The following is a 15726-nucleotide window of genomic DNA, read 5'->3' as shown; positions in this document are numbered from 1 at the left end:
ACACTTACCACTGCACCTCCTACCTTTATTAGTAAAACTCTCTTCTCTTCTATGTATGCTAGAGAGATATACTATTCATACTGTATAGTCATCACAAACAGCAAGAGCCATCCTTTATTATTTTTCATGTATCATCATCTTCCTCATCCTTCCTGTGCTAGCTAAATAACTTTTTTTTTGGTGGAACATGAATACTGGACAGCTGCACTGAATGATAGTTGACCTAAAAATGGAGGCCCATATATACTTTTTGTCAGTCTGAATACTCTCTGAAGAACACAAAAAGTTTATTCAAACTTGGTTAGAGGAACAGCACTAGAGACATTAAAATTACTACAATGAGAACTACCTTCAGGTAACCGTGGGAGAGATTTGATACTGGATCTAATGCCTTTTATCTGTCAAAATACTTTCTCTTTAAACGCTGTATACTATGAGTAAAACTATACAACTGATCACTGATTCAAAAAAACAAAAAACCTGGAACTGGTCAAAGCTTGGAACAACCAAGAGTCTGAGCCTTTTTTTTTTTTCTTTTTTTTGGAAAGACAACAGAACTCAAGATTGTGACCCTTTTTAGGTATTTTCTAAAAATGTAAACACAAACTGCTCTCAGAGATACAGAAAACACCTGACTGATACAAATAAAAAGTTTCTAAATCTGTTCTAAAACTTCTACAATTCTGAAATATAATACATTAAAGCAACACCGCAATTATCTCAAAACCCCCCAAACATTATAGATCCAGGAAAAATTCTAGCATCTTAAGATACATCAAATGTGAAGAGAGCACCAGAAGAATCCTGGTAGCAGGTTACTTTTTTTAGACTAAATACACTTAAAATTACTTTGATATATCTCACATCAGATTTAATTACACTGTTTTTAAAAAATATTATTTCTCTGTTTACTTCCCTTTAATTGAGTCACTACAGGGCAGAGTTAAGGCTTGTTTTCATTATAACTAAGGCAACATAAAATCAATGAATTGCATCACTGAAGGTTCTTCTTGCATGTCTTGGATCTTTCTGTGTTTACCTTTTATACTACTCCCATTCTTAACATCTGGAATAAGGCTCCTGCCTTCTCCACTGGGTAATTTTTACACTACTGAAAATTGGCTCTTTTTGACATTAATTGCCACATATCCCTGAAACAGATGATGCTTTTTCCAAGTTTTCTTTGTAGAAATTTAAAGAATTGCTCCTTTCCAACAGCCTTAGCAATTTATTCCTGCCTGAAGCCCAGGCTACAGCTACACTGGGTAAAGGTGACCTCTTTGCAGTATGATCAACAGCTAGTGTATTAAAAATCCATCTAATGATATGACTAGACAATAGGAAATTATTCTTCTGCAACACAGAACAGCAAGTATGATACTCACAGGTGTTTGGATCATCATGGCTCTTTGATCTCTCATGGTTCTTACAATATCTAATGGATAAACAGGCTGATTGCACTCAATGAGACACATAGCTGTCTCCATAGTGATAAGAACTCCTGTCCGTCCAATTCCAGCACTGGAAAAAAAACCAACAAAAATCCCCAAATGGAAAATGAAACAAAGGGTCTGGAATACAGTTCATACTTAAAGATCCTCCTTCTCAAGGACTCTCATGACTGATTGTTATGATTCCCATACTATTAGGGCAGAGGTTAGACAGATTGTGTCTATGTCACTGGAAGACTCCATCCTGCCTGACCAGAGCAAAAATCAATCAGTGCAGAATTGTCAGTCCTTTGAAGAGGGACTGTCCTAACCCAGCCATTCATTTGAGCAGAATTTACAAACAGATATTTATTCACATCATATTATAAACCATACTAATATCTAGATGATAACAAAACACAGAGATACCTAGGATACACTGTGCACTTTATGTCAACTTGACCATTACTGGAATGATGGGCTGATTTGAGAAAACCATGTTTATGTTCTTGAAGTGATCCATAGCTCCATATTTCAGAATAAGGAATAGAACAATTACTAGAAACCTTTGGAGGATGAAAATAATGATAATTTTCTTAGTATTAAATAGGACAAGAGATCTAATTTGTGTAGATTGAAAAGGAATACGTAATAGCAATCCCTTTCAAGACGAAAGAACCACAACGTATACATCTCAGAATGGCAAAATTGTTGACAGCTTACATGAATCATCTTTTGCTTAAAAATAAAACCAATCTAAAGATTTATCTGCATTTTTTTACATGTACATACACTTTTCCACAAGTAGTAATCCTCAAAGACTGAATATTTAACCTTGAACTTGATAATCAGCTTCAAATTCAAATCTTCCATGTTCAAGAAAATTACGTTGCACTTTTGAAATAGAAAACCAATGTTTCTCCATATCTGAATACAGGATCAAATCCACATTTTCAAATGTCAGCATTATCTCAGCTCATACAACTAGTATTTCAGTCAAAAAATGAAAATGTTTTCTTCCAAATTAGTTAATAGAAACATTCCAAACTCTGAAACTTAATTGTTCTGATTTTGAAGCATAACTTCAAATTAAGTCTGGCCAAACTACTACTTTAAATCTTTGCCCAGAAGGTGGCATTAAAGCTACTATATATTTCAGTGATGTCATGAGAATTTTATGACAAGATGTAAATGTGCTGGTTATATAAAATTATTCAATAACATTTTATATTTCTAGAATTTATACATATAGAAGTTATATGCAGAATGCTTTATGAAATCCAGGCAGGACCCATATCTGTCAAAGAACCTAATGACTCATTTTACAACTTCAAAAGATTCAGAGAAGAGCACACAACAATGGGAAGTGTGATAGTTTCCCTATATAGCACATATCAGGTAGGCTAGGACTCTGTAGCTTGGAAAAAGAAATCATTGACTGATGGAGGGGAACACTGAGACAGGACATGAAAATCATGAAGGGCACAGACAGGATGGGTGGCTCACCATTTCATCTACAACAAAAGTTAGAAACTGTTCAACTAAATAAGTAGGAGCCTTGTAAAAATAAAAACAAACACATGAACACAATCTTGGAAACCACTGTTTTAAGTAGTCCAACTTAACAAAAACCTTTCCAATTTCTTAAGGGTTTTTTTGTTGCTTTACAATCTCTCTGCTTTTTTTGGTTTTGTTCTTAAACCACTATTGTACAAAAGAAAAGTCTGCTGGTTGGTTCCCCACACCAAAGCTGGTGGCTTAGTTCTGAAAACAAGTTTCACCATTTTGTTGCACTAATGCCTTGTCCTATTATACTGAACAGATGTTAAAAATAGTGTGCACAACATATGGAGGAACACCTGGGCTCCTTCAGCTTGACTCACTAGTGGAATATGGTTATACTTCCTAACAGGCCAATTAAGTAAATTATGTTGAACTCTGATATTCCTTCTCTTTTCTTCTGTGAAACAAAACTGTTACAGATGTTGGTATTGAAATTATCAGCGTGGAGCTGAATAGATGCCGCATTGAGATGAATAAAACAGTTCATAGTCTCCAAAGTTGTTGTTCCAGTGTCTCTGCAGACTTGCACACTTTATATTGTAAAAGTTGTATTTGGCTGATATTTTCACTATTTGTTCACAACTGTATCAACCAAAAGTGTATCAATAATGGAAGTTGAGGAACAATATAATTCAAGACAGTGGCATTCTGGTACTGCTTTCCCTAGTTAACAAGATTCATCCTGACCAGCATAAAGCAGAAGAGAAAGCAAAACCAATTATATACAATTTCTTATACACAAAGTGTTAAAAAGAGAAAACATTTTTCTTTCATCTTCTTTACTAACTGACTAGTTTGCTAGTCTTTAAATTTATTTTATCCCTTAAACCTCTCAGCTTCTCTCTGAAACAGGAATGATGCACACCTGACGCAGGAACACTGACTGCAAAGTATTCAGGAATTTAGAGATCAAATTTTATTCACAGAACTGCTCACCAAGAATTGGTATAGCACATGTTTATTTGAAGACATTTTGTATTATGCATTATTATAGTTTACTAATTAGATATTTTAAAGGAGTAAGATTTTGAAATTTACTATAGGAATGTAGAATGCTATTAAAAACTACTGCACAAGAAAAAACAAAAAAAACACATTTCATGTGTACATAAAAATCTGAGTAACAGAGTTCACTTAATTCATGACAGAAGTGAATTGTTGAGAAAAATGTGTCATCGTAATGTATGTATCAAAATATCACATAGCTTAAGACCGCAGACTTGAGAGAAAGTGTCTTTTATTTGATCATTGCATATACCACCCATGTTTCCTGCTATGGATTATTTGCACAGCTATTCTGGAGCTTTGTAGAATAGTCACCATGAGGAAAAGGTTCCCAAGTTCTTTTGCCATTTCCCTGAATTATTATATAGACTGTTAGCACAAGCATTTAAACTGTAAACAAAACAAAACCTCCCAAATCAACAAAACCTCTGCACAGATCAATTCATGTAGATACTCAAGATTTTGCTTATTGAAACGTGATTACAATTTTAAGTAATTGTTTAATATAAATGTTGAGTTCTTCTGTCATCCCCAAAGCAGATACAATTAAATGTTTATTTCAGCAACAAAACACAGAAAAGCTATTCAATGATAAATAAGTTCACTTTGATGACTTAAGTTGGAAAAAAATGGATACCTGCAATGAACAACAACAGGTTCTTCTCTGCCAGCCCTCTTCTTTCGCACAAGACACACAAAATCTAGGAAATCGCTGGAATCATCAGGAACCCCATGATCAGGCCATGCTATATACTGGATTTGGGTTAGTTGGCGGCTTTCCTCTTTCTAATCATGAAACACAAAGTTTATTCAAGGGTAATTCAGGTCCCATGAAAAAAAAGGCAGTAATAATAATAATAAAAAAATATCAATGGTACGTTTACAGCAACTAGTACCCATAATAAAAGTGGCTTCAGGCAAGTAGCAGCATTTTATTAGTGTTAATCATTGCTCATCCTGGATTTTATAATTACTTTTTTTTTTTTTCTTAAAAACAAAAAGGGCAATCCACAAATGTTTACATCTTCAACAGGTTAAAAAAATTACACACCATGTAATAGCAAAGCAGTTCAAAGATACCAATGATCTATCTGAATGCTAGATGTAGAAGAAGGTGGTCCAATTTTTAGCAAAACAAATTTAACAGAAAGAGGTACTATCTTACTAGATCAAATGACAGAACTGGGGCAGGGTGGGGAGAGGCACGACTTTCAGACATAAAAGCTTTCCTTCAGGCCCCTTGTGAACAGCAGCATTGTTTTGGCTTTATCTGCACCTCTTAAGCATACTACACAGAAGATGCAAAATGACTTCATTTCCCACTCCTTCCTGCCCCTTGCTCTAATATCACAAATGTAGTCTGCTTCTGGTTAGTGGAGGGGACAGGCCATACAATCAATGTAAAAGCAGCATTTCAAAGAACAGGAGTTATTGCACTTCAAGTAACCTTTAGGCACAGAATCATTTACAGAGGTTCCACTGCTGATAACAAATGAGCAATTGTCTAAACACGACACAGGGAAGGGATTTTAACTGCAAACTGACTAAAAACCAGCTCTGTAAAACTGACTTCATCTGGTAACACAAGCAGTGAGAAACGAGTACGTGAACTAAATTCCAGATAGTAATTTCCAAACATTTCTGAGATTGAAATGCTAGCTGGGGAGGTTCTGAAAACTACACATGCCCTGAAAATCATGCAATGCGTGTTCAAGAAGGTCCTTGTTTACATGTAGTTGCCAATTCCAATTCATATCTCTCTCAGCAGGATTTATCTTCCATCTACTTATACATATTGTCCAAGATGGAATTATCGAGAACTGTTTGACTCTACAAAGACAGATTTTCAGTTGCAATAATGAAAGAACAAAAGAACAAAAAAGAGACACCTCTCTTGTTTTGAAAACATCAAAGAAATAACAAGTTTCTCAACTTCTTTAGTTACTCTTTTCCTTTGGCCAGGGCATGAAAGACACCAGTAAAGACTTTTAAGACAAATAATACATCTTTTATGTGACTTAAAATCAATTAATATGATTATGGTAACTGAATCTTTGTGATGTTTTGCTACTAAAAGGTTTGTTATCATTCTAAGAGCAGAATTTATACTAGGTAAGTGCATGGCAATATGAGTAGTTTTGTAAAGGCTTCTAGAAATAAACAGTTCTATTTATGTGGATATGCCATCAAGTTGAAAAGAAAGACTGGTTAAGTAAGTTTTAGCTAGTCTGTGAGCATTCCACAGATTAATACTTAAAAATAGATATTATGATTTTACCTCCAGATTAGTCAACGTCATTTCTCGAAAGACATAAGCAGGATTTCCTTCTTCTGAATGGCAGGTAATCTGGAAATTCCCATATGATGAGCTTCCTGATGGCTCTGGCCAGTACTGATGGCATTTAACCTAAGGTCAACACATTTTTAAAGATGCCTGCGTTTAAATTCACAGAGTATCATTTCCACTCTCTCTAGCTCCTTACACCTTTATTCATTACAGACTACTTTGATCATTTTGTAATCACTATTAATTTACTTACCAAATAGACTGTGTTACCTAATTTTTGTTTATAAAATAAGGTATCGCAGAGATTTCCTGGTTCTCTTTTCAAGACGACACGTGCACCAGCCCTTGAAGTTAGTTTAACTGAAGATGGATGCTTTTAACTTTCATTACAATTTAAAAAAAAATAAACGCATCTATAAATACTCCATCTTAACACTTGAGTGACAAAGATGCTGCTTTATAAACATTTCTGACCTCTAAAATCCTAATCTAATCTTCTCAAAGCATATTTATATGGGAAAAGAACAAATGATAAAAAAAAAGGCGATAAGCAACAAAAAGTTACTAAACTAATGCAGAAATTAGGGAAATGCAGATGGTGGACTTCAAAGATTCTTGATAAAGTCATCAAATGTAAATGAGAAGTTCAAACACCAAGATTTTCAGATATATTGCTTAAACGCCTAATTACAGAGGTCATTTCAGCTCAAGTGTACTTTTGTTTTTCCAACCCACCTGGCGATTCTTTAAGAGCAGCCAGATTTGCAGACTTCCTGCTCCACTGAGACATCCCGGCATGCAGTGGGATAGTGATGTCAGTAGCCTCATGATCAGCTTTAGAGCAGGGAGTCTGCCTATGGGTATAAGACAGATAAGTCCTTTTATTTCATTATTAAGCAGCTCTCCAAAGAGCTCCACAAATATAATTATTGAAAGGGTGGGGGAACCTCAGAGAACTGCTATTGCAAGTCTGTTCTTAGCAGATCTGCAAAAAAACCTCAAATTAAAAGGGCACTTGTACTGAAATTCCCTCTAATCATGTTTATTTGGCAGCAGGCAGCATCATGCTAACATTGAGTCACTGGAATATGGTTTAAAAATGCTGCAACTCCCCTTCAATTATTTTAATTATATTTAGAGGCTGGACCTTCCAGCAAATATATGGTTATTAAAAAGTTAGAATACATTCAGCTGTATAGCTGAACTACAGTCTGAGTTGATCAGAACACCCACAACCTACTATAAATCCATCTTCAAAAGAAATCCTGAATGTGGAGAAATTCCACTAAACTATTATTCCAGACTGTCATTTCTGTCCACACATTCAACCAGCCACTGCTACTGTGAATGCTCCAGACTATAAACCCAGTAACACTGGAATTACACTGTGTATATGACCAGATTTGATTGTTTTGCCTTGTCTCCAAAGGACAAAGCTGCATAATAAACAAAGCTGTTAAGGAGAAACTATACCTTAAAAAAAACCCCAAAACCAAAACCAAACAAACCACAAAGTACACCTGAGGCCTTTTACAGCACCATACACAATTATTTTTAGTAATTTATAACTCTAATTACTTTATTACCAGTACCCTATTTTTACACATTTTTGTATGGAAACAACTTAAAGGACAATGATTCTTTCATATGATTAAACAAATGTTTATAGCCACAGAAGAACATTTAATGAAAAATTTTAGATTTCAAGCTTATCAAGGATTCTCTTAAAGACAGCCATCCAGGCATGGGATCTTAACACTACAAAGCTGTTAGGCTCCCTTAAAAAAATAATTTTTCTACATATCAGAGAAATATCTACAGAAACTGATGAAACTTCTTGGAGTTCCTTCATTTAAAGTTTAGAGGAAAAAATGCTACAAAGGTAAATTCTAGTTGCTTTTTACTTTACATTAAAGAATCAAAGAATCCTAAAAATATTTTAAGAGATACGTGAAGTCTTCAATGTATTTCAGAACTGAACAAAGTTTAACAATATCAGAAGGTTTAAAATGTAAGAGTCATCATTGCAGCAGTACTAGGAATGCACTGCCCTTATGAAAAAAAGTCATAAAATCATAGAGTAGTTTGGGTTGGAAGGGAGCTTTAAAGGTCATCTAGTCCAACCCCCCTGCAATGAGCAGGGACATCTTCATCTAGATCAGGTTGCTCAGAGCCCCATCCAACTTGACCTTGAATGTTTCCAGGGATGGGGCATCTACCACCTCTCTGGGCAACCTGTTCCAGTCTTTCACCACCCTCATTGTAAAAAATTTCTTCCTTATATCTAGTCTAAATCTACCCTTTTTTAGTTTCAAACTATTACCCCCTGTCATATTGTATGTCTTAATAGTATATTCCTCTAATCTTTTAAAGGCTAATCACCAACAGATTTTTAGAACATTATGCAAGTAGTATTTAAGGAAATCTTCTACTTACTCTGCCTCGTTCAACTTGAGTCGTTAACATTACAACCATAGATGAGCCTTGTTCCCAAGTCATCTGCCAAAAATCAGGACAAGTGTTCGGTAATGGACCTTGACAAGCAATGTACTGGTTTATTATTGTGGAAGAAGGGATTTCCATCTAAGAAAAGACAAAATCATTATTTTAATTCTTACAGCAAATGTGAGTCAGAGATCAGACATTTAGTGTTTAGTAACTAGCACATTAAAAAGCATCAACTATACTAATTCTATTTATTATAAGTTAGTAAATATGGGGCACAGATAAAAATTCTTCAAAGTGTTTCATATGCAAAATTGTTACAAAGATCTAAGTACACTTCATATATTAACTAACAATTACGTAGTTGCCATAACCAAGATCAATGGTTGAAAAAAGAAATTATAGACCAAATAATGGCAAATAAATTGGCAAATAATTCAAACATTTCACGCTCTTTGGGTTTCTGACACCAGTGTTTAAAATACTGATCTTGGAAATTAATTTCATCTCTGTTTTTTTTTCCTGAGAGGAAAAGTAACTGTAATTTTGTTGTTACTAACAATGAAAAGAAAAAAGAAAAAAGATGTAAAAGAAAGTGCTGCCGGATAAAGCTTTACTGATGTTGAACACTACTGCCACATTAGTAATCAGAAAAGAAGAATTAATTCTTCTGGTAGAGGGATAGCTTCTCTTAGTGTTCTTTCTTTTTCTTGGGTTTCATTTACAAAAATACCTGTCACAAAGCATTAGCAAATAAGTAGATCTACAGTAAATTTCAAATCATCTGACTACAGGTTTATCAGCCATTCTAGTCTGAACTAGATTTATGAAAATGTTATTTTTTTAAAAAATAAACTTCTCCATTGAAAAACTGCAAAATTACTTAATGTCAGAAGCTCTTTTGAAAAATACTACTTACATTTATATAATTTGCATTGATGTAATCTTCATTACTTTTTAAAATAACCCGTGTAGCATCATCTGAAAAAAAATTTAGAAAGATGTTACTTATTTACTAACCACAGTAAATACTTCTAGAACACATATACAAACGCACATACTTACAAGGCGAAATGTCTCTGTATCTATTTTTGGAAATGTTTTGAGGTAATCTGGCACAAGACATTGTCATTCCAGGCTTTTTCCTATACAATTGCTAAAAGACAAAACCAATGGTCAGATCATAATAGATGCAAAAGACCCGTTAGTATATTATTTGTCTAGAGGCACTTTTCAGAACATAAACTACTGAGCAATGGTAGCTTCAACACACACAAAAACGCTTTTCAAAAGAAAGCGCTACAAATTTAGTTATGCTGTGGGATCACTGAAAATAATCAAGACGTCATCACAATTTGTTTAAAGACAAACTGAACATTAAATTTCAAGCTTCCATAAGACCACTGATCTTATTAGAGAAAAGTCAGTATTGTATACTGGTACAGGAATTGACTGATACTGACATTCCACACAGTCATTTGGGGCAAGCAGATTGTGTTGTGTACATATAGGCATCTACCTACATTGCAGTTGTTGCACTTTTTTTTCTTTTTAGACAGGGCTTTAAAGTGCAACCTGGTCTAGTGGAAGGGGGGTTGGAACTAGATGATCTTTCAGGTCCCTTCCAACCCAAACCATTTTATGATTCTATGTCCCTCTGTATTTCAATACCTGTAGGGCAAATCCTGGGCTACCTCATGTTTTTCCAGCACGAAATCTCCTTTGAGAGGTTCCTGCCCTCTTGTGCCTTAGCCACGTGCTGGCACAACCCTTGTGCTGCAAACAGTATCAGTGAAATAATCCAGGTTCAATAAAAAGCACTTTAAAAATTTTTAAACATTGAACCTGTTTGGGAGACTAAAAATGTATGGTTAAGAAGGGATTTTAAATCTCTTTGAGAAAATCTTTTCTTTCTATATATTAAAGTAAATTTTACCAAAGTTTTTAAAGAATAGTATATAAATATATTTTATAAATATATGTTGTAATACATAATGCTAGGTCTCCATTTGGTGAGGAATTCACAGAATTCACACTGCTGTGTTCTACAAACCTACTGCTTCCTGCTTTAAGTCACTTGATCTCATGCATTAAAGATGGAATATCATCTAGGCACAAGCTAGTGCTAAAGAAAGACTATAGCCATCAGCAGCTTAGGACTCCACAAGAAGCGCACTGTTGTCTTGAAATGTCATAAAAAAATCAACTATTTATAAAAGACATTTGTACATTAACCCTGAAGATAGGGGTTGTAACCCTTAAGATTAGGGTTGTATTTTCCATTGGTAACTTCACCTTCCCCCATAGAGATTGTCCATAAAATGGTGACAGCTCAGCTGTCATTCAGTTTCTACAATAACTTTGATATGGAATGAAGGTCCCAGTACAGAACACATATCTTGGTATACATTTTTCAGTCTTCATCTCTATTAAAGTATTTTATTAGCATATGTCCCTGATAACCACAAAAAGCTGTAAGTAATCAGTAAAGCTATTTATAACAAACAACACTAAAAACTATTATTAGGATTATTCTATGCCGTAAGTTTGGACATACAATACAGGATTGGATTTTTTTTGTTATTTTTCTTTTGAGAGCGTAAGACAACTGTTTTGCTAAAAGATGCTGACTCTCCTGAAATTTAACTGAAATCTGCTCTGCTTAAAATAATTACTATCCCCAAAGACTTGGAACTTGCTCACAGCTACAGGCAACACAGTACTCACATCAAACTGAGCCAAAACAGTTCCAGTGATAAGCCCTTCTGCTAGCTGAATCATGGATTCCCTCAGAGCATTATCGTCTTGATGGACACCATCAAGTGGAGATTTCTCAGGGATGTACTGGAAGTCAGGCTCGCTCTCCAGCTTCTCTTCCACAACATCATAGACAGCTATAACAAATAAAGGCATGAATGCTCTGACTGAATATGAGGTTTGTCAAGTAAAGTTAGCTCGAAGTCATTTATTTAAAATGGCAAAAAAGGTAAGTGATTCTCCTGTAGAAAAATCCACATTTATTAACACACTGATTTTAGTCCCCATCAGCAAGGGCAAGTAGCCTCTATTGATCATTATAACCTATGGCAAAACTTTTTTTTTTTGTTTAATAGTAATTTTAAGTGAAAGCACATCACTGACTGCTAAAATTTTGATCAAAACCCATGTTATACCCTACCTTGTCTGCTGTAACTCCCTAACCTCATGTTCTCACATCATGCCTCCGAAGTCATTATAGTTGCATTTACATTTTTACTTTTAGTTCACTTTGAACTGATTTTAGGCTTCAGTAATGAGGGCAATATGTGCAGACCACCTGAGAAAATAGCATTAATATGTCTGTATGCTATCAATGCTGTTATGTGTGCCCTGTCTATAAATAAACTGAAAAATAATATGCATCTTCTAGTATACGTAACAGAGACATATGCTGTTTGACAGCCTGTTTTTAAATAATATCCCGTGACCATGAAGGAGGAAACTGGCAACTCCTCATTTCTACAAGTCAAATGTTTTTATCCAGAATACAAAGATAATCAACACACAAGGGGAAACTCTTTTAGTAAATTTCTAAACAAAGCTAACAATTTTATCTGAAAAAGAAAGTAAGCGCACAAAAGCTACAAGAGAACTTACACACAGAATGAGAGCACAAGTAGGGAATGCAAGTAAGTGAACAAAGGAAAAATTGTTCATGAGGTGGCTGAGGTACTCTCCTAAAGCAATTTCAATTATTCTGATTAAACATCATTGTTTTTCATTTTGCTTTTTCCTCTGCAACTGTATCATAATTAGGATAGGCAGCAGAATTAAGTCCAGTGACCATCTGCTGGCAATGCTCCAACAGTGCATTTCATGAATATATTGCCCAAGCTGTTATTTAGACTGCATTTTTAGCACTTTCTTCTACTAAGCCTCCTCAAGTACAAACGTTACCAGTCATTCTGTGTTGTTTAAGAAACATACGGAAGGATTTTGCATATATCGACATCCAAAGTCATCCAAACACTGGGTGTTTGAGAGGGTTTTTTATTTGTCTGTGTTTGGTTTTTATTTTCCTTAAAGGAATAACAGCAACCTCAGAAACTGCATTCAATATCCATACAGCTTTCTGGGCATTTTTATCAATGAGAGTGAGAACAAAATTTAAATTAGCTCTGTTATAAATATTTGATCTTTGACTTTCCTATTAATTATCAACACTTAGTTATGCACAGTTCCTTAGAGTATGGGATCGATCAAGGTTTGTACAATACATTGTGTTGTTGCAATTTCTTTTCAAGGAAGAAGGAGTTCTTTCTTATTACAAAGATGTTAAGCATTCCATCTCAGGACACAAAATGGAGGGTAGAAAATGAATGCAAGGTGTGGATTTATTTTTTTATTTTTATGTACAAATCACTCACCATTGGGTCGAACTAGGAGCACAAGTTCCCCTGAGTGTCTCTCACAGCTAGCTTTAATAAACATAACAACTTGATCATGGGTGTGTTCTGCTATATCCCTGCCATTAATCAGTACAACCTGGTCCCCTTCATTCAAACGAGGGACACAGAGATCAGCCTGCAAGGTGAAAAATCAATCGATCAATCAATCTGTAAAACAAGCCATTTCCAATTTCTCACCTTAAAATAGCAACTTAAAATAACTATACTTGGGGACTTAAATCCTAACAGCCTAGTTGCTATGGTTGCTGCATTATATTCAAATGCTAAATTTAAAGTGTTACACAATACATAAGACAGTGCCATTCACATGAACAAATCAATTTGCAGCTGGGAGGTGACTGTCATTGTAACATGTCTTTCGGCAGCTGTTACTCCACTCCTCTAGTTGAAGTAGAAAGCTCCTCTGTTTGAATCACATTTTGTATAGGTAATTAAAAAGCAGGATGTTCTTATCTTTGAAGGGAAGGGAGTAACATGGCAAAGCTTTGTCCAAATCAATTTCACAGACTTAAATGCTTCAGGTGTGAAATATCGCAACTGTAATGACAAGAGTAAGACGAGGACCGAAGACAATGCACAAATCCCAGTACTCCCAGAGAGAGGAGTAAGGTAATAAAAACTATAAACATAGTCTAAACATTGTTGCAGAAAAGAAAAGAGCACATGCCACCACCAAATATCTTCTCCTTAGAGAGTGGGTGTTTAAAGTAGTCAGCCAAAATTATTTATGTTACTAAATATTTCAGAGATAATAATTAACAGGGGCAAGAACAATGGTCTTGGCAAACATTTTAATATTTTCAAATTGTAAAGAGAAAAAAAAGAAGGCTGTACTTCTTACATGTTAGTAAATAAATGGTTCAGTCTACTCTAAAAGGTATAAACAGAACTGACTCCAGTCAGCTGAATACCAGGTCAGTATTTTTGGCAATCAAGTGACAAAATATTGTGCCTAGTTTGAAGACACTTTTGATAGTCACTAAACACCAGTAACAACAGACAATCAGACCTGATGAATGATTCATGATGTCTGATTTTAATCTAAATCTTGGCTTTACTCAGCTACATCTGTCACTAAAATAAGAGAGATTTGGTATTTTAGTTATTTTTAACATACTAAAAGACTCTTTCAATATATAATTTATGTGAAATTATATGAATGCCTATTATTAAAAAAATTAATAAAGTAAATAAAGTAAATGTACTTTTAGGATGACACAGCTCAAGAAATAGTACATACTGAACAACTGAACATCTGTAACTCCCTGTAATTTTCAGGAATTAAACATTGTTTCAGTAAGAAAAAAATCTTTTCGAGGATTGAAGAACTTATAAAAATATGTTATGTAGCCCCATCAAATTCTTACTGTGCATAATTTGCTTTGTTATGATAATGATATGGCACAAACTAATTTTCATAGGCCACTATGAAATAATTTACAGTTTTGAATACATACTTCAAGATATGTAGATATTGCTACCAAGTTTGGTTTTTTGATAACTTACAGGTGTTCCTGGAGCTACCCTGGATACTATTACTGGCATCTTCTGATCATATCCACCCTTTAAAAACAAATTAAATTAGTAATAAATCACAAATGTCAGAAAATAATCTTAACAGACATGAAGGGAATAGAGGTACTGTTACCTTTACATTGAAGCCAAACCTTCCGTTTTCATCTGGTTTCATTCTGATCATAACAAGATTGTCATGGGGGACACCACCATTGGGCTAGTAAACAAAAATTATATTATATTAACGTATATTTTGTTCATAGATAGACTTTGAGGATATTGTATGTAATAATTTTGCAGTTTCCTCATCAAGTAATTGCTCCTGGACACTTGAGAAAACATCAAGTAATAGTACAAACATCTTGAGTTTTGCATAGAAGGGAAAAATTGTACATTTAAAAGTCTTGGACATAACTAAGTTAAAAGTGTGCTCTGTCAAAGCAAGCGCAAAGTAAGAAACAGTATTAGAAAAGACTAATTAGCTTCAAGCAGTCTTAAGAAAAACAGTTTACTAAATGGAAACTCCTTAAATTTGTTTTAATTAAGACTGCAGTGAAACGTCTGCAGTAAGAATGTAATATGATGAAAAATAAGGTAATTGAAGGTATACTTTTGATTCTATTAACAGCAATATGACAGTAGTAAGCAAGGACAAGTTTGGCAACAAAATCTTTGTTCCATATCCCCTATTTCATTTCCATTGTAGTGGAGTATGAGGTGTGACACATGCTCTACAGTGATCAAGCTCTGACAATTTTAGCTGCTTTCCGATTTCATTCAGATCACAACACCACTGTTTTAAAGGAACTACCGATAAACTGGGGAGTACTAGATACTTTTTAATCTGGAAAAAACAACTTAGTGCTACTGAAGTGATTTTTAGTTTGTTCCCATCAATATTTATTTCACAGACTGAACATCAGCTGGTATTTCTATAGTTTCTATGGTGAGGACGCAAAGTATTATTAAAGAAATTTGTTTCAAGGAAGTTTTCAATGTTGCCAATTACAGCCAAAGCATAAGACTTATATTC

At 34.5% G+C, this 15726-nt stretch overlaps 1 protein-coding gene across 3 annotated transcripts in view; it reads right to left on the bottom strand.

Moving 5' to 3' along the window:
* Positions 1–15726, bottom strand: part of PTPN4 (protein tyrosine phosphatase non-receptor type 4) — a 121721-nt gene that overhangs the window by 7819 nt on the left and 98176 nt on the right. For all 3 annotated transcript variants that reach the window (XM_049804307.1, XM_049804287.1, XM_049804297.1), the window contains exons 17-26: positions 14827–14910; positions 14685–14741; positions 13137–13293; positions 11458–11624; positions 9796–9886; positions 9650–9711; positions 8722–8868; positions 6277–6405; positions 4636–4784; positions 1386–1521 (exon numbers count right to left, since the gene is read on the bottom strand). In XM_049804307.1, the coding sequence (XP_049660264.1) occupies positions 1386–1521; positions 4636–4784; positions 6277–6405; positions 8722–8868; positions 9650–9711; positions 9796–9886; positions 11458–11624; positions 13137–13293; positions 14685–14741; positions 14827–14910 (1179 nt within the window). The remainder of the gene's footprint in view (positions 1–1385; positions 1522–4635; positions 4785–6276; positions 6406–8721; positions 8869–9649; positions 9712–9795; positions 9887–11457; positions 11625–13136; positions 13294–14684; positions 14742–14826; positions 14911–15726) is intronic.

Source organism: Accipiter gentilis, chromosome 1 (genome assembly GCF_929443795.1).
Source record: "Accipiter gentilis chromosome 1, bAccGen1.1, whole genome shotgun sequence".
NCBI lineage: Eukaryota > Metazoa > Chordata > Aves > Accipitriformes > Accipitridae > Astur > Astur gentilis.
This window is presented reverse-complemented; position numbering and strand designations above follow the sequence as displayed.